The 18,388-nt window shown below is 45.3% G+C and overlaps 2 protein-coding genes across 4 annotated transcripts in view; both read right to left on the bottom strand.

Moving 5' to 3' along the window:
• Window positions 1-6,186, bottom strand: part of HOXA3 (homeobox A3) — an 18,272-nt gene extending 12,086 nt beyond the window's left edge. Inside the window, exon 1 of one of the 2 annotated variants that reach the window (XM_060280696.2) lies at window positions 6,102-6,186. The gene's annotated coding sequence lies outside the window, so the exon portion shown is untranslated. Of the gene's footprint in view, window positions 1-1,398; window positions 1,591-6,101 lie in introns of those variants that run through there. The other variant, XM_060280699.2, reaches the window with a different exon arrangement.
• On the bottom strand, window positions 6,102-18,388 carry HOXA4 (homeobox A4). 2 transcript variants are annotated; one of them, XR_015946412.1, is made up of 3 exons: window positions 14,829-15,597; window positions 11,308-11,486; window positions 6,102-6,186 (listed from the first exon to the last, which is right to left on the bottom strand). XR_015946412.1 is itself a non-coding variant. In XM_035129098.3 (2 exons), exons 1-2 carry the CDS (start codon window positions 15,520-15,522, stop codon window positions 13,999-14,001), a joined length of 1,029 nt encoding a protein of 342 aa, XP_034984989.1. In that variant the 5' UTR covers window positions 15,523-18,388; the 3' UTR covers window positions 13,171-13,998. The 2 variants fall into 2 exon arrangements, 1 of the variants encoding a protein (XP_034984989.1); XM_035129098.3 differs by lacking the exons at window positions 6,102-6,186; window positions 11,308-11,486 and adding an exon at window positions 13,171-14,333 and having other exon boundaries at window positions 14,829-18,388.

The following is an 18,388-nucleotide window of genomic DNA, read 5'->3' as shown; positions in this document are numbered from 1 at the left end:
ATCTGAAAGAGTGTATAGAGGTGCATATGTCTATAGAGATGCGTGGAAAATTTGGATTCGCTTGCTTTTCATTTATTAATTTAGGATCTGGTCGGTGAACAGATCAGGGAAGGGGGAAAATATACAATATCCGCAAGACACATTCTAGAATTAAACAATCATCCTGTTTTAGATAAGGGAGTTTTATTCATAATAGAAGAAGAAGAAGCTTTTGCTCCTTAACCCCCAATTCTAAAATCTAACCCTGAATTGAATAATTGCAACTGGGCAGTAAGAAGGGAGAGGGAGGAGGCGCAAGCAGCGTGTAGGCGAGCGCTCTGCCCCAAGCCCACTGGAAACATAAATCAAAAGTCAGCACTCTGACCTTTAGCAATGCTGGGACTCAGTGGTGGATGTAATTTTATATAACATTTGTCCCCTTGTATAACACAAGCAGTGCTTTCATTCCCCCTCCCCCTTATTTGCGGTGCATCTCCCTCCATAAAACTGAATGAATAGCTGGTTAAGACTTGGTGAGAGGTAAAGGAAATCTAATGCGAACGTAAAGATTTTGGAGAGAGAAAGAGGTTCAAGCGCCCTCTTTTCCTTTCCAGATCCTTGCTCAATCCAACCACAGCTCCCTCCTCCCCGCTCCAATATTCCCATTGATTATAACGGAGTGTGGATGGATGGTTTTATTCCGTTCTCACACACAGAGAGAGAGAAGACAGGGAAACAGCTTGAAAATTGAGCAGGGAGAGCAGGAAAACCGCCTGGCTTCTTTCTCCTGGAATGGTGAAGATCCCACCAGTCGCGCGTTAAGTGGGCCACCAGTCAACAAAATACCACTAAGCATCATAAATAAAATGGCAGCAGAATTGCATACTCATCGATTTGAAGGTCCAGAATAGGGGAGAGAGAGAGAGAAAGAGAGAAAGAGAGAAAGAGAGAAAGAGAGAAAGAGAGAAAGAGAGAAAGAGAGAAAGAGAGAAAGAAAGAAAGAAAGAAAGAAGCTCGAATCACGGTCCCGTTTCGCTTCCCAAAACACACTTAAATCAGCATCAGAGGTATGTAATAAACAGGACAAGCAAAAGCCTAGAATCTGTCATCTCCTGCTTCTGTTGGGCGATATAAATAACAACGGCCACTAAAGCATCCAGACCACAACAAAAAGCCACAACAAAGCCCAGCCACAAGAACAACACGCAGAAATCCAAAACCGGGGGGGGGCGCAAATATTCTCTGATCTGTTTGTTGCAAAGCTCTCTCTCTCTCTCGCCCCCCTTCCACAAGCCCAGTGAAACAAAGGGGGAAACGAGGCTTGCCTGGTGTCCATATACACCCTTAAGCTTTTTCTCCTGACCTTTGCCTCGCCCAGCCATAAGTCACCCACCGTAAAGGAACAATCGGCGGAAATACCTTAAAATAAAATCCATCCTCTCTTTTTTTAAAAACGAAGCATCGCGTCCTAACAGTCCGGCGATAACCTTTCCATAAGGACCAAGCGCCGTAGCCCAAGTGGAAGCTCTCTCTCCGAGGGTGAGCGGGTGGGTTGGTAGTTTGGGGGGGGGAGGCGGCGGCGGCGGCGGCGCTGATGGTGGATAATAGAAAGCAGTTCTTGCTCTGAACAGAAACGGAAAAAACGTAATCACGGGCGAAGCCAGTCCGGGTCTCCACTCCAAATGCCACAATAATGCGCTGTATTATGTGCTCACGTGGTCATACGTCAACTTAAATCCTTTTATTTGAAATAGGGAATCACTGAAGGAACAAGGGTTGGAAGCGCAAGCCTGTGTGTGTGTGTGTGTGTGTGTGTGTGTGTGTGTGTGTGTGTTTTTCTCCTCCTTTCTTTTCTGTTTCTTCTCTCACCCCTCCTTACGCTTTAGCCAATAAAGGGGGGGCACATATTATCTTTTATTTTTTTATCCCACTCCTCCCACGAATATTTTTCTATATAAGTTTTAGACGGAAGATAGGAAGAATCAATAATTCTCTCTCTCTCCCATGTGATTACCCATAACTTTTTGAGGCTAACCAACTGGCCTCGTTCTGAAGGAGAAACTCTCCGCGCTGACCCTTAGAGGAAAAAAGGGCAGCTGGCCCCATCCGAGATGAACTTCTGCCACTATTTCCATAAGGAAAAGCCCTTCAGTATTAAGGGGGGGGATATCCGCCATCCCACGGGCTCCTCTGTACTTCTATTGAGTGGAACTTGCTGAACACCCACGTTACACCAGAGCCGTTGTAGGAACCCCAAAGACCCGTAATTACCTGACAAAAGGCCCAAGGATCCTCTGGTATAGAGCTGGTGGGCTTCTATCCTTGTTAACACCCTAGGAGGAGGACGACGAAGAGGAAGGCGTCTGCTGGCTTTGTGGTGGATCTACACTTTGCAAACTCTGTTGGGACCTTCTCTTTCAACCTGCGCTTACGCATTTCCTATGCAAGTACTTGAGTGATGTACAAAATTATAGGGTTCTGGAGCGATGAAATATTTAGCGCGGAATAATGATCTAACTGTCCGGAGAGGGAGGATTTAAAAAAAAAACAAGCAAGCAATAAATGGGGGGGGGGGTCTCACACAGGTCCCTGGAGTGAGCCTCAGAAATGAATTAATATTTCATTTGTATGCAGATCTAAAAGCTCTTTTTTCTTTCTGTTCAGTTTCCACAACCTTCATAGTGCTCTAACAAAGTGACCATGTCTTACAAGGCAAACGTCCTTTCTACCTTAAATGCACTACGGGCCCACTTTGGAGATGGTGGTCCTGAATTTCTTGCCCGGTTTCCTATGTAACATCCCTCTCAGCTGTTCTTCCAACCAACTCTAAAGCAAGTCTCACTGTATTCTATTTCTTTCATCACTTGCATTAGAGCTTGGGGCGGGGAGAGAGAACCCCATTTACTATGTGTGAGCAGATGAAATGTATCGTCTGCCAACCTTCTGATCAAATTATGAGCCGTCCTATTCCTTTGATTACAACTTAACTTTTAAGAGGTTGGTGGATTTAACCACACTAGTAACCATCATCTCGTTCCACAAACCGTGTTAAGTGGAAATGCGGGGGTTTCAGCGCACACACAAAAAGCTCCCCTTGTCACCCAGAGGCTCTCTAGGCTCAGAGTTTTCATAAGCTCTGAGTTCCTCTGAAAGCAACTTTCTTTCTTTCTTCCCACTGAACTCAGTGGCAGAATGCCCAAAGATATATTACTTCGAAGCTACCTTTATAAATTTTCCTTCCCGGAATATAGCCTTTAATGGAACCAAAATACACCGCTTGATAGGACTAGAACCTACAGATCTTAGGCCATAAGCAACCTTAAAAAAGAAAGGGGGGGAGCATTCAACGGAAACTTGTAGAATAGTCATAGGCACGTCCATCACTAATAGTTTCACTGACAAATGCTAAACTTTAAACAGGGAGACCCTTATCCAAGAGATGGATTCATAGGCATTTAAACTAAAGTGCCTTCAGCGCAGTCAAAAGAGGCCTTCAGAAGTTCTTCAGCAACAATGCAGCCAAAATTAATGGATAATGGAGCAGATGGGGGAGGGAGGCACAGCAAATCTTCCTGAATCTCGAGTAAAACGTTATCGACTGCTTTGAGTCAGAAGCAGAAAGATGACTTTACCAAATAGAAACTACAAAGCCATAAATCATAACTCCGGGGTGCAGATTCAACTTACATGCCTTAACGCCATCTATGAGCACACCCTTTTCCCCCTTTCCTTTCCTTATTTTTGAAAAAAGGAAAGGGCCCTTTGCTATGAAGATCTGTATTAGTTTTAACGATCAAGTTAATGTGAAATCTGCCGCTGAACTATTAACTCCGGTGCGTATTGCATGGATAGTGAATATGTGGGGTTTTTTTTTCCCTAAAGAAAAGTAACTTCTTGGTGATTTATGAGGAGCTAATTCTTCAGGCTGTGCTTTATAGGAGACAAGCTTGCCTCACTGGAGTCCTGGTAACTCTGCTTTTCAAAAACTTGCCTTTTCAAAACAAAAACCCACCAAAAAGCTGACCTGGAATTCATTTGCTTTGGTCGAACTTCAGAGATCTTGAATTTTGAGAAATACAAATGCGAATGGACAGGAAGGCAGCAGCCTCGCCACCCATTTTGCCTTCCTCACTGTGGTTCTCCGTTGCCTCCATCTGTTACTTCGAGGACTGGGAAATCTGAACGCTTTTGGGAGAGCTAAAAATGCTACATTTCATTTTAGGGAACAGGGCTAGGCTGCCCCGCCTCTTTCTGCACACATAGCAGTGGAATGCATGCGGAAGAAAGAAGGCGCAGAGCAGACCTGAGGTCGAGATCCAAGACACTTGGAGATCCAAGATTACTTGGAGGGAGAGAGAGATCGCCGAAATCAATGGACATCGTTTTTCAAATGATTGCTTAGCATCCAAGTGCAACTAAGCTGTAAAGTCTCTACGAATTTAAAAGCTGCAAGGCTTAAGCATATTTACTCAGAGGTAAGTCCTATTGATTTCAGTGGGACTTTCTGCCAAGTAAATATACTGAGCAGAGAATCCTCCGAAGAAAGTGGGACGTCCCTTCAGCTATCCATGCTTAGATAAAATAAAACGATTTGTGCTTTTGCTTTAGATGAATTTAGTTTTGGACTTAGTTAAAGTTTGTTCCGCAATACACCTCATTTAAAACGAATGCTGATTGTTAACGTTAACCTTAAAATGTTGTTTACACGGAGAAGATACCGAATGAACTTCTCTGAATATTTTATGTCACGTTTATGTCTGAAAATGCAAAGCAAGGTAATCAGAACTAGGAAATGACGTTCTCATAGAGACTCTGTTATTATCAGAGCCTGTTGTGAGTTTTTTATGTCACTAGGTTTTTTTGTTTTTGTTTTTGTCCACCTTAAATAATTTTATCTTTTTAGTTTAACTACTAGGACAGCTGCTCTGCATCACATCTATTAAAGTTTGTCCAAATTTCATGCACCCTTATCACAGAAATGCGGACGAGTGCTATATATATATATATATATATATATATATATATATATATATATATATATATATATATAATATATTTCTGGGAGGATATGGTCCGGCTATATTTCAGACACTTGGAAGTGTTTTGTTTTTTAAAGTAATTTCCACTCCCCCCCCCCTGGAATGTTGATAGTTTTAAATCAACATTTTGTCTTGAAATGGCTCAGGAAGGGGCATTTGCAGCGCCTTTTAGCAGGGAGAATTTCAACAAGCTGCTAAATCAACACAACAAGCCTTTGTAGGCTTGTAATTTATGCCTGCCCGTTTAAAAGGTAGTAAACTAAACTAATTGTACTTCAGCCTCATAAAAGCGGGTAATTCTAGCAGGAAATTTAAGCGGCTCTACATATCCCTTGGTCTTCTAACGTTGGTTAATAAAAATAATAATCATATGGTGGCGTTTTAAGCGTTTTCATCGATTTTAAGAATTGAAATGAGAGAAGAGTGCAAGGCACCTCTATTAGGATTAAGAACAGTTTTCAATGAATAGATGCCATCAATGAATATATTTCGTTTGCCTTCAGCTGGGTGTAAACGAGGCCACCTAGAGAAAATTTTAAATTTCACTACAACAGCAGGTAAAGCAAATGCGATATTACTGATTCCTAGTAGTAGTTGCTTGCAGCCATAAAGAATACTCAGGTATTCTAAGTTATAAAGGTGACTTTTGTTCTCCTGTTCTAAACAATCTAAAGCCACTCGGAATATCAAACAATAAATGCAGCGCTGCTCTTAAACACGAACCTATCCTGAGAGCTGGATTTTATAAGCAAAATGCATTTTCAGTAAAGACTTAATTTGCTTCTCTAGCTCTTTCCAGCCCTTTTGCAACCCTCCCTGTTCTGAATGGCTCTCGAAGAATTACTCTTACTAAGGCTCTATGTTTGACAAGACGTGCATTCACCGACGACGAAAGATGAATTGGCGCAGTGCAGAAAATTCCAACCGATTTAAGCTATTTATCAAACCCGAAACTCACAGTAACCTCTGTAACAAGCACTAGCAAACCGAATCCTCTTCTCTGCAATATGAAACTATTTTAAACAATAGGACAACAGATTCCCTTCTTTTCTTTTTTCCTCTTTCCATCCACAGGGTTCTTACCTCCTCGCGTTTCCAACCAGCAGCGGGCAGAATTGTTTCCAGATTGTAGGTGTCTTTAAACCGTATTTTCCGGTGCACCGGAGTGCTGTAAATAAAGAACAAGCAATAGCTAAATAAGAGAACTATAGGGGATGAGCATTATTTTCGAGATAAGACGTGGGTCAGCTGCTGAGTTGTTTTAGCAGATCCTGGGTGGGTATATAATCATTAAAAGGACGCTGTTGAGTTGCGGTTTTTTTTCCTCTTTAAGAAAAAACTCACGTAAAAATATTGCCTTTTGCAATCGTGTATGGAATTGAAATATAAGCTCCTTTCTTATGAAGACAACTATTCTCCCTGTGAATATCTTATAATTCCTCTTTTATGAAATGTAAGCTTTATATTCCTCTGGGAAGCCTTTGTTTAGCATCATTTAATCAAGTAAGGACATTAAATACAACTGGCCACGTTCATCTCTGTTTAATGGCATAAGAATGTGACTCTCTCGTTTAAATGCAAGGCACAGGTCGGTCGAAATTAGGCGCACACTTGAATCTGTGGGCCTGATCTGCCGTCCCTGAACTGTCTCCCATTGGCTACAATTGACTTAAAAATCAGACTAGGGGCAATAGCAACAAAAATAGTGTTGAAACGGGGGAAACAGACGTGTGTTGTGGGCTTAAATGGCTGTTCTTTGGTCCGTTGGCAGAAAAGTAGCCTGAAGATAAGGATATTGACTTTCTCAAAGCAATAATTTTATTTAAATATATTTATGAATCATTGATAGTAACAATGAGATGTTCACCCCGCTTTCCGCAATCCACTGACACATAGCTGTCAAGTTTTCCCTTTTCTCTCGAGGAAGCCTATTCAGCATAAGGGAATTTCCCTTTAAAAAAGGGAGAACTTGACAGCTATGCACTGACAGGCCTCCCCCCCCCCTTTAAATGTCCCGCTGGATTCTCCTTCGCCTGGCTAGCAAAAGTGACTGCTAATAATTGCTAAGTGCTGTTTCTTGGAATAATGTCATCGAAGGCTTGAAAAAAAAGTTTTAAATCTCATCTTGGGAGAACTTGGCATGATAGAATTTGCTTTTGGTAATTGGATCGTTTGGTAATGACTATTAAAATTTTAGATTTGGTGCTAAGCAGGCATCAAGCAGGACGAAAGAAAGGAGAATCTCTAAATCGTTTACTGGGGCTTTTATTGCACTCCCACATTAGGAAAATGCTTCGATTTCTGGAACTGCCGGTGGATTTTGCCAGACAGCTGTTTCTATACCAAGGAGTATTTAAGGGTATAATAATATTTCTCGCTCGCTCTTTATCCTACCAGTTCTCTGTTCTGGGAAACTCCTTTGGCGTTTAACGTTCAAACTACTTCGTAAACAGCCCAACGCGTGGCAAACTGTAATACAATCGAAAGCAATAGCATACAGAACCACTTAATGTGCTTACTATTAAATCAGCATCATGCTATTCAGTAGCTTTTGGTGGTATATTTGGGGACGATTAAACTACATGCTATGATATTTTAGAGACCTCTTGAGGTGGGGGGGGAGGGCTCCTCCTTTGCAGCTTTAAAGTTAGAAAGTAGCAATGGAACAGTTAACAAAACGTCATGAGTTAAACGGGGGGGGGGACCTTATCACAAAACTCTGCTATTAATTTCGGTGCTTTAAATGGGTACTATATCGCGCTGCTTGATGAGTCATAGAGAAATGTGTCCATGACTTCTGCCCCCCCCCCTCTTGCCTTCCTCACAATGCTTCTTGCTGCTGCTGCCGCCGCCTCTCTGGTTTCTCTTCTTGGCCCTGCACTGCGAGCCGGTGATTTATGAACGCCTGGCAAATTGGAAGGAAAAAAAAACCACACACAAAAAAACCCCAGGACTCCCGCACTGTGGTCGGCAACTTTCCACAGTGTGTGAATTAGTACTCGAACGTTATCAAATCGCCTCGCCTCGCTTTAGGTTTAATCACCAAAAAGGCATAATGCGACCACAAGGCAGCTTTGCAACAAAGATGGAACATTTCGTAAATCTCCCCGTCGCTTAAGTCAAGGCTCCCCAATCAAAAAGGAAGGCAAGTGCAAACAATGAAAGGCAATCCAGGCACACGACCGGCCTGCGCATACTTACCGACCTCATCCCCCTTATTGCTTGTTTAAGGAGTTTAAGGAGCCTTGCAAAAGATAAACCAGGTAGGCTTTTTGGGTTTTTGTTTTGTTTGTTTTTTGTTTAATAATAAAAAGAAAGAAAGAAAAAGATTCTTTCACTTCGGAAAGAATCACTCCTACTAGTGAGAACTGACCGTCACAGATCCATTCGTGAAGATCTGCATTAATTATTGGATGTCACGTGACATCCCATCCTTTCTCTCTCTCACCCCCAACCCTCCCCTCCCCAACCCGGCCAGATTAAAATTTCAATACCCGAGAACAGACACAACACCTTTATCTACCCTTGCAGTGCTTCTCTATTGCTTATTTAGGCCTCATCATCTCGCCGGTTTTTGACAGCTTTTCAGTTTCTGGGGAGATCATTTGGACATTAATAACGCGGGGCTTGTCAGGCCCAGGCAGAATGAAGCAGCCGAGCCCCCGAATCAGTCATTTGAATTCGACTTTTTATTGTCAGTGGCAGCAGGTTGGGGCAGCAGACATGATTTGGAACCCACGCCTTTCATCACAACAGGGACCGCCTGATAAGAAAAAAGGCCTTGCGACAGGAATATCAGGCAGGCAAGTAGCTAAGAGAACGGCCACGGTTGGGCCATAACCCTCTTTAGTCAGTATTCCCTTTTAACTGGTCGGAGGGGGTGACAACTTTATTCTTCTGAGGTCAGCAGGAGTGTTGCCACCCAGTCCTGGGAAACAAAGGTGTTTCACACCTTGACTAGTTCCAGAAAGGAAGCGAGGCAGGCGAAAACTCGGTTGGATGAGATGCAATGAGGATTGGCGAGCACTTAAGGCGTGGTGGGTTTAATCTAGAACAGGCATAGGCAACCTTGGCTCTCCAGATGTTTTGGAACTACAACTCCCATGATCCCTGACCACTGGCCCAGTTAGCTAGGGATCATGGGAGTTGTAGTTCCAAAACATCTGGAGAGCCAAGGTTGCCTATGCCTGATCTAGAACGAGCTAGTTGCGCTTAGGGCCCACTGGTTTCAGGCATGAGCAGAGCAATCTACTCAGAAACAATTCAAGGAGGGTGGCTTCCAGGTAAGTGGGGGTTAGGCTTGCAGGCTTCATGTCTGACTTGAGGCATCGATTTCAATGGCACCCAAGTGCCGTACCTTAGGCTGGAGTCAACCCAGATTTCAACGCTGAGAATCATATGATTAAAGCACATCCCCGCTTCCCCCAAGAATACTTGGAACCATAATTTGTTAAAGGTGCTGGGAGCCGTAGTTCTCTGGAGGGGTAAATGACAGCTTTCAGGATTCTTGGAGCGGGGGAGTAATATGTGCTTTAAAACAGGGGGGGACTACTGCTTATTATTCATGATACAGGCAAAAGCACCAATGAGCTCAAATGGGGTCAAAGTATGAAGTTAAGAGAACTTGGCGGCCTAATCCTCCTGGGTCGCAGCATGGCCAAAGGAGTGAGCAAATTAAACTGCTCTGGAGGGAGTTGGCAATTAGCAGAACTGCAAAGCTAACATTTTCCTCAAAGCAGGGCAAGAACGATATATTCACACCTACTCCTCCTTCTCAACCTAGCCAAGCCTGCGCTCAGAGATTGTCTTTGCCTGAGAGTAGCACTTCTGTCTTAGGTGTCCATCTGTCTCTCTTGTAATGGAAGTGTAGGAGAAAGACACTACTTTCTCTTTCTGAAACTTTCTCTTTCTGACTTTTTTTTAAAAAAATGTCTCTTCTCCGCATACTATAAATCACATCCAAAAGCTCGCAGTTCTTGTTTATTGGTCTTCCCGGTCGGTTCACGCTAAGGTTGCTCCGTGAAATGGTGTCACCAAGATATTGATCTGTTTTGTATATTTCTGTAGCGAACAAGCTAAGCAAACCGAGGGGCACTTCTCTTAAAAGGAAAATAAGTATGGGGGGAGCAGAGTTTCCAGCATGAAAGACTTGGACCAGGAGTTGTGGAACTAGTGGAATTGTCTGGAGGCCTGCAGCGCTCATTTCACACGCTCAAAGTTAGCAAATATGAGCCTAAAGTTTGAAGACTGGTTGTGTATTTGTGTATATGTGGGGACGAGAGAGAGAGAGAGAGAGAGAGAGAGAGGAAACGGTCCTTCACAATCCTCTAACCCTACACAGCGCCACGTACACGCTTACAAAATTGGGGAAAATCTAGACAGCATGAGATGGTGCGGAAACCAGCCAAATATGCTCACCGGTCTGGGCCTTCCTCCCTACTCGTTCCCTTACATACGCAAACCCATATCGTCCTGTAGCTGCTGCAACCCAAAATGGCCAGTCCCTTCTTCAGGAATCCACGTGGCAATCCCTCTTCAGCATTGGATGCTGGCCATGGGTGAATCCCAAAGGAAGAAATAAAATAAAAACGCAAACAAACAAACCTGCGCCACGCATGCCACATCTCTAGGGGGGGGGGCAAGCAGCACAAATCTAGCCCTCCTCCCTTGCTTGTGGTTGGACCATAGCTGTCAAGTTCTCCCTTTTTTTTAAGGCAAATTCCCTTAAGCTGAATAGGCTTCCTCGCGAGAAAAGGGAAAACTTGACAGCTATGGGTTGGACCCCATAGAGCTTAGATCTTTACGCCCGACTGTTTCAAGGACTGACATTTGCATTTTCACTCCATCTGAAACATGAAGGCGCTTCCACCTTTAGGATCCAGAGCAGCTTTCTTTGGTAATATGTTGTGTGTGTGTGTGTGTGTGTGTGTGTGTGTGTGTGTGTGTGTGTGTGTGTAAAACAGGGCAAGAGGAGCAGATGTAGGTCCAGCAGCTAGAAAGAATCCTGCCTTTAAAGGTCAAGGGTTTGATGGGTCAGTCTGCTTCTCTTAAAAAAACAATTAATGGGATAGAAAATTTGTCCTTTTGGTGAACTCTCCCCATTGCCCTCGCACAAACAGGACAATGGTCGAGTGTAGTTTTCAAACTTATTGTTACATCGATTATGGCAGCCAAGCTAAGCAAAAAAAAACATCGACACCTACACACCACAGTGAAGCGCACTGCGTTTTCAAGGGGAAAGGCATAAAGGGGGGGAAAACCAACCCCAAAAATCAAATAAAAACATTACCTTGAATGATGGTGATCTGCCACGTGCATTTTCCAGTCCTGGTTTGGTTCTCCACCCAGAAAGTGTACATTTTCATGGCACAGCCAAGCAACTGTGTCTTTCTACATGAACCCATTTTCCCCAGGAAAATCCTTCGTGTCTTCTCAGACCTTTTTCCAAGAGAATGCCTTTCAGAATCGCTGTTGAATTACAAAGAAGTATTTATTGTAGGAGGTGATTAATGATTCCTAGTAAAATTGCTATTTTCAGCGTGATTTCATTTCGGGCTCTCCCCCCCCTCCATGGAGAAAGAGGGGGGGAGGGAAAGGGGGGTGCTCCAAGCGTAAGACTACGGAAGTCAGGGAAGATCCGCAATCATATTTCAATACTAATCATTGATTTAACAGTTTGGGACACTCCTCTTGGTTTTCGAGCGTCAGTGGATTTAGCAGAAGAGAATTCTCCAGGGTAGACCAAACAAAGACTTTAGACAAAAGAGGTCCATGTTAACAGGGAGGGGGAGATATTGTTTTCCAGCCTATTCTCTTTTACTTCTTAACAACAAACAAACATGCGGGACAAGGCACTTCAAGGATATAGTAAATAAGGAAGGAAGTCCTTTGGGGTGGTTCAGTTCGACGCACACTTCCAGATTATTCACAGCAACGTTTACTTCTCTTTTGCACGGCAAGTGAGACCATAACTGTTCAAATGGCGGTGTTACCCTCCCCAGCCCAATGGTCGAAGGGTACATTTAAACTATCTGCTTATGCTTCCACGACAGTTCTGGCTGAGCCGTCTACAGGCTTTTGGACTCAATGGGCCATTTAAGTCTCCAGTATAAACTAGCATCGGATTATAGTTCTGTATATCAGAAAGGGCCCAGAACCGTATTCCACTCTCCAGAAGGAGATTGAAGAATTGCTACTTATAAGAGTGCAACCCTAGACACACTTACCTGGAAATAAGCCCTCACCGTGCAACAGTGGGACTTGCCTCGGAGTAAACATCAACGGAGGTGAATAATTAAACTAGCAACTTTCACCTGTACTTATTGCATGGGTTGGTTAAGCTGTTCAGGAGACACCCCCCCCCATGAACCTCCATGTCAAGGGCATCATCTGAGCTTTACCATAATGTTTTGGGTGTGCGGCTTTAACGTTTCCGGTTTGTTCCCATGCCAAAGAGCGGTGGCCATTGCAACTCGTCCCTCTTTCCCCCCTGTGGAAAGTTGCTGCAGCTAGAATAAACCAAGGGGTCACTACTGATGCTGCAGTATGTTTAAGCATTGATAGTGCAGTGTTACTATTACTGTTATTATTCACTTCATTCTACTGGAATAGTCCCGTTTCTCTTCACACAAGGCGGGCAAGAGCTATATTTCCCCAATGGTGTAGGCAGAGGACTCGTGTCATAAATGAGATTTTTTTGGGGGGGACGCCTTTCTTGTTCTACACACAGTGGACTGTATCCTGTAGGAGTGGCTAAGCCGAAGCGCCTCCTTGGGGAAATGGGCAGGCTGCGCAGGCCGATCCACAACTCATTTAAAACCGGGTACTTGGATGGCAGCCTATTCAGCCCATCTACAACAACACCCCCCCCCTCAACCTGTTTCCATGGGAATTACTCCCAACTCTCTGGTTTCCCTAGGGGCTTTGGTCTATGGTCCTATGTGGAAGCCAGCTTCATAGAAAACTATGTGGCTTCCTTACACATAAAGTGGTTAGGGTGCTTGGGAAGGAGAAACATTACTCCTTAATAAAACTAATTCAACTATAATGCAGGCACTCGGCCTCTCCTAAGGAATGGGTTGAACAGCATGTACACATGACATCCTCGAGAGTTTTCATGTTTATGTCAACAAAGTCACATCCTAGGCAAATGCACGCTTCTCACGGTGTGTCTAGTGCCTTAAGTTTTATTTTTGTACAGAGAGGTGTGGTTTTGTTTTGTTTTATTACCAGCACTGGACATTATATATACATCACACATTCACAAATGTGTACACATGGATTTCACAAACTGTAAACGGACGTTTGACTATGGCAAGACACGAAGACAGAAATAGCCTTTATAGCAATATTGGTGTACTTTTATCTTTTTTTCCTTTTTTTAGAGTAATAAATGCAGCTTCGGGGGAGGATAACGTATCACGACTACAGCAGAGACTACACTTTTTTGTTCTTATTACACAGAAAACATACTTTCTTGGTCGGTAAGGGCTGGAGGGTGCTGGGGTCTCTGGGCATCGCCCCCACTCCAACTTCCAAAATACTTCCAGGTAATAAGATGGGTTTGCTTCTGTCTGTAATTGAGAGTCCACGAATGTTCCACGAAACAAGACAAAGTCTATGATTTACACACACATTTCACAAAGTCACTTATTAACATATGTTGACACCTTAAAACATATCTGCAAAGGGTCCTTTTTGGGTACAGGATCCATCCTCAACTCTTTAATGACGCTGCAGGTGGACCGTATTTCCATAAATAAATTAAAAAAAGAAACATGGTGGGGATGGAAAGGTCATATTTACAGAAGGTGAACACTTTGTCCAAGGTGTTTGTTTTTGGTTTTTGGTTTTAACACACGTGCCCTGTGACTGGCTCTTGTTCTGCATTTATGCCCCTTAATATAGTCCCTATGGCAAATTAAATCAGGCAGGAGCGGGACGTGTGATGGGTTAGGGTGTCCCTGCGTCTGTCGGGCCATCAGAGCGCTGCTGAGTTTGGGGTCGCCCTACCCCTGGGTAGTGGTGTCTGATGGTGCTGTGCTGACGCTTTGGCTTGCTGGCTAAGACTGGAGGGGTTGGCGGAGCGCATCTTGGTGTTGGGCAGCTTGTGGTCCTTCTTCCACTTCATCCTCCTGTTCTGAAACCAGATCTTGACCTGGCGCTCGGAGAGGCAGAGCGTGTGCGCGATCTCGATGCGTCGCCTCCTGGTCAGGTAGCGGTTAAAATGGAACTCCTTCTCCAGCTCCAGGACTTGCTGTCTGGTGTAGGCAGTTCGAGACCTTTTGGGCTCGCCTCCAGTGTAATTGGGGTTGACTGAGCGTACACAGGCGCGCACACACACGCACACACACAAAGGAGAAGAAGGCAACGGAACATTATCATTATTATATAATAAGTCGGCACTGGGTTTAGATTAGCCACAGAAGCGGGGAAGAAAATGGTTCACAGGCTCGTGACAACAGGAGACAATTGGGGAGCCATAAAAAATGGTGATGGGCATTTGGGTTCAAGAAAAGCTTCAAAGAGACGTGGCCCAGAGCCACAGGCAGGGCGATTAAATTTATGGGGGCTATAATTACTGCCCTAACAGTTTGGCGTCTCGTAAATCTCTTGATAAAGGGCCCCGAATACAAAAGGCTTCTCACGTGTGCGTGCGCACTTTTTTAAAATTAGGAAATGCGCCAGCACACACACACGTATATGCACAAAACATCGGAGTCCAGCCTAGCCCAGCCTCCTCCACCTCGCCACGCACACAAACACATACAAGCCATCCCGGCTCCCCTTGGAAGAAGGTGGTCAACTCACCCGTGTTAACGTGGACCTTCTTCATCCAAGGGTACACCACCGGCTCCTTGCCTTTCAGGCCGGGCAGGTTCTTGTCCGGCAAGAGCGGACAGGCAGGGATTCCCCCGGGCGCTGTCGCCGCCGCTGCTTCGCAATGGCGCTGGTGGGGCTGAGGCGGTGGCGGGACGTGGCCTTGGAGCAAGGGCTGGCTCGGGACATGGTGGCCCTTCCGCGCGGGAGTCTGTGGAGCAGGCGGTGGCGGAGGAGGAGGCAGGGGCGGCGGAGGAGGCGGTGGCGGCGAGGTTCCGGGAGGCGGTTGCTCCTGGCCCGGAGTGGCGCTGAGGCTGCTGTAGCTATAAGGCGACTCCGGGTAGTGGTGGGGTGGCTGCGCGGGGTAGAGCGCCTCGGGGGGAGGAGGAGGAGGCGGCGGAGGCGGCGGAGGCGCTGGCGGCTGGTATCCGGGCTCCCTGCTCGGCCGCTGGTAGTAATCGGGGAGAGGCTGGCCGGGGTGAGCCTGGTGGTGCTGCTGGCGCAGGTGCTGCTGCGGCTGAGGGTGGTGGTGATGGGGCTGCTGGTGGTGGGGCTGGTTCTGGTGGTGGTGGTGGTAGCTGCTCCCGCCGCCGCCGCCGCCGCCGCCGAGCTGCGAATATTCCTCGCAAGGCGGAAATTTGGGCTCGATGTAGTTGGAGTTTATCAAAAACGAACTCATGGTCATTAATTTGTGAAGTGCAAAAATACTAATTTTTCTCGCGTTGTCGTTTTTCTGGGCTCGAGGAGGCCCCTCCCCTCCTCCCCCTTCTTCCTTCCTTCCCTCCCTCCCTCTTTCCTTCCTTCCCTCCTCCCTCCTCCTCCTCTAACCCCCCTTTGCTGCTGTTGTCAAGCGCCTGCTGCCAAAGTTTGGGCCTCCGCTCCCCCCTTCCTTTCCAATTCCCACCCCAAGAGCCTGGAACACACGCGCGCGCAAACACACACACACAAACACACAAACCAGTGCCACCCCCACCACCTGACCGGCAGGGCCAATTGCTACGCGGTTGGCAGAGCCCGGATCAGGAAATGAAACGCTGGTGGACAAGCCCAGGACGGCCCCTGCCTGCCTGCCTTGCCTTTCTTGCGGCAGAGGCAATGAGAAGCTGGAGATTCCTTTCTGCGCGCTCCAGATAGCGGCAGTCAGAACCGAAGTCGGTGCAAGCGGCCTAACTAGAGAATTAGGCCGAGAGGAAAGCCTACGGGCCATGTCTGCAGGTTTCTCCTGTGGCGAGGGGGCCGCTGCTTTGAGCGAGCTTCCCCAGGGAAAGCAGCGAGAGATCCTTGCTTGAAATGCTAGGTCACCTAAGACTAACCACGCACGGTCGTTACCCCTTAAAACAGCTATGTGCTACTTAGGGTCAGGATGGTATACGGAGTGATCTGGGGCAGCCCAAAAGTGTGTGTTGCAGAAGACGTCCTTGTGTGCTATCATGAGGAGGGAACCAAGGGTAGTCCTTATTCCGGAATAATACATTCTCCTGAACACAAACTGGGAGCTTGCGCATGTGTGCTATTTCTGACCACAAGCATCAGGCCGTTGGTAGCAACAGTGTGAGCAAAGTGACTGAGCGCCAGCATTGTATTATGTATCTGAAACCCAACATCAAACGCAGCGCTCTCTGTTTCGCTCTCTGTATCTCCAGCCCTTACCAAGTCATTGAAAGCAAAGGAAACGCAGTGTCCTCCCGAGACATAAAAGGGCACCCAAGATCGCGTGATAGATTCGCCGGATTTCGGGGGTATCAATGAGTGATTGGACGGTAGCAGTGCAATCAATGAGACCAGTCGATCCTATGAAAACAGAGACAACCTAATTGCAACTAGCTATTTGTTTCTCTCTGGTACCTCCCGGGGGCTTTTAAATGTTGCTATTTTACGATAACTTAATTTTTTTATAAAAAAAATCTTCCACCCCGTGGCAAATTTGGCATAGCTGCCAAGTTTTCCCTTTTCTCGCGAGGAAGCCTATTCAGCATAAGGGAAAATCCCTGTAAAAAAGGGATAACTTGGCAGCTATGAAATTTGGAGCTGCGGGGGCATGTCATTAGATAGAGAGGCCAATATAAAAAAGGCTTTTCTTTTTTTGTAAGGTGAATAGATTTTAATCAAAACTCCAGCAGACTAGAGAGGCAGTTAAGATCAATAATTAAGCCCATTCACATTCCTAAATAAATAAAGCAAACTGTCTAGTGCCCAGGAAACAGTATTTCCCTTTGAGAGAGCGAGAAAGGGAGAGGAATTGGTTACAATATTTAAAACAGAACACACTGTTATTTTTCGCAAGTACCGTAAACATTGCAGTTGAGCGTCGTGGATAGTCTCTTCGACTTGTGTTAGATTGCTTGGAAATGGACCCGTTTGCAATACAGGAAGGAAAAGGAGGCGATGGCCTGACGTAGGGGGTAATTGAAATCTGGACGTTAAATTAGCCTTTAAATTAATTCAACTGCTTGGTAGGTCTAGTGACCCACCTTCGCTTCTAATATTTGAGCCTTTAGAGACACACCCATTTAATACATTATTAATATTACTTAAAAATAAGAAGTATTTGGGACTTGATAAAATGCTGCTCTGCCCTCTTCCCAAAGAACCAGTTTAGTTTTAATAAAAAGATCCATATAATAGGAGTGTTCATTCTCATGGTGATTATTTCACTCGAAGTGTGGACTGATGACTTTTTCGGTTGTATCAACCGTTCATAGCGCTCATGTGGATCTAGATTAGCCAGCTACAATTCTTTTTGTATAAATGTGTGTCAGTGCGCTCAATAGGTCCCGTTTTTATGCTCTCGTTGAATTTCCCTTCCGCTTCTCTGTGCGTCTCCCTTAAACAGCTGAGACCTAGTTCCACGATAACAATAGTAATAATACTATTCATAATAACAATAACAATAACAATAAGTGCTGGTTTCCAGATACTATCGGAAATACGTCCGTCCAGGAAATGCCAATAGCCCTCCCCCCTTGCACATCTCCAGTGGATATTCTATGTATGCAAAGCTTTCTCGAATGCACCATACAATGTGGAAGCAAATATGATGCCACTGGCGAGTGGCAGGCCGTAAAACACTCGCAGACAATGCGGAAGTCAAATAGCAGGATCCAGCACTTGGCTTTTTAACGCTGATTGCGCGCCTGTGACATTTGTAGGAATGACAACCCGCTCCAGTCCCGTTTTATGGTTTCACGGAATAGTAGACCGGGATGCAAAGCTGCCCCTTTGGGGAGGTCTTTTGCCACTTACAAAAAGCAACAATTAAGCACATGGTGGTGTTAAACGGCTAAAGCAAAGGCGCAGGGTTTTGTTTCGCTTTCTCCTCCCCTTTTCTCCCACAACCTGAAACGGACAGTGCGATTCTGGCACAGAAACACTGCAAGATGCACCTCTGACATAAACACTATCAATTTCCCTTGAGATAAAGCGGTGCCCTTGCATGTGAGGGCGATAGTAAATACCAGAAAACCACCATGCGTCAAAACCGCAGGGTTTTTTTTCCTCAAAACAAAACAAAACAAAGAAAGAAAAGAAAAGAAACCACAACAATACAAGGA

The sequence above is a fragment of the Zootoca vivipara genome, chromosome 11 (assembly GCF_965207765.1).
Source record: "Zootoca vivipara chromosome 11, rZooViv2.hap1.1, whole genome shotgun sequence".
NCBI lineage: Eukaryota > Metazoa > Chordata > Lepidosauria > Squamata > Lacertidae > Zootoca > Zootoca vivipara.
Note: the sequence above shows the minus strand (reverse complement) of the source record. Positions and strands in the feature narration are given on the sequence as shown.

What these genes read in the sequence shown, in the direction of transcription:
- HOXA4 (XM_035129098.3), bottom strand. Translation starts at nt 15,522, where the DNA reads ATGACCATGAGTTCGTTTTTGATAAACTCCAACTACATCGAGCCCAAA. An exon ending in GAAGGTCCACGTTAACACGG is followed by an intron (nt 14,334 to 14,828) that starts GTGAGTTGACCA and finishes GTGTACGCTCAG; the next exon opens with TCAACCCCAATTACACTGGA.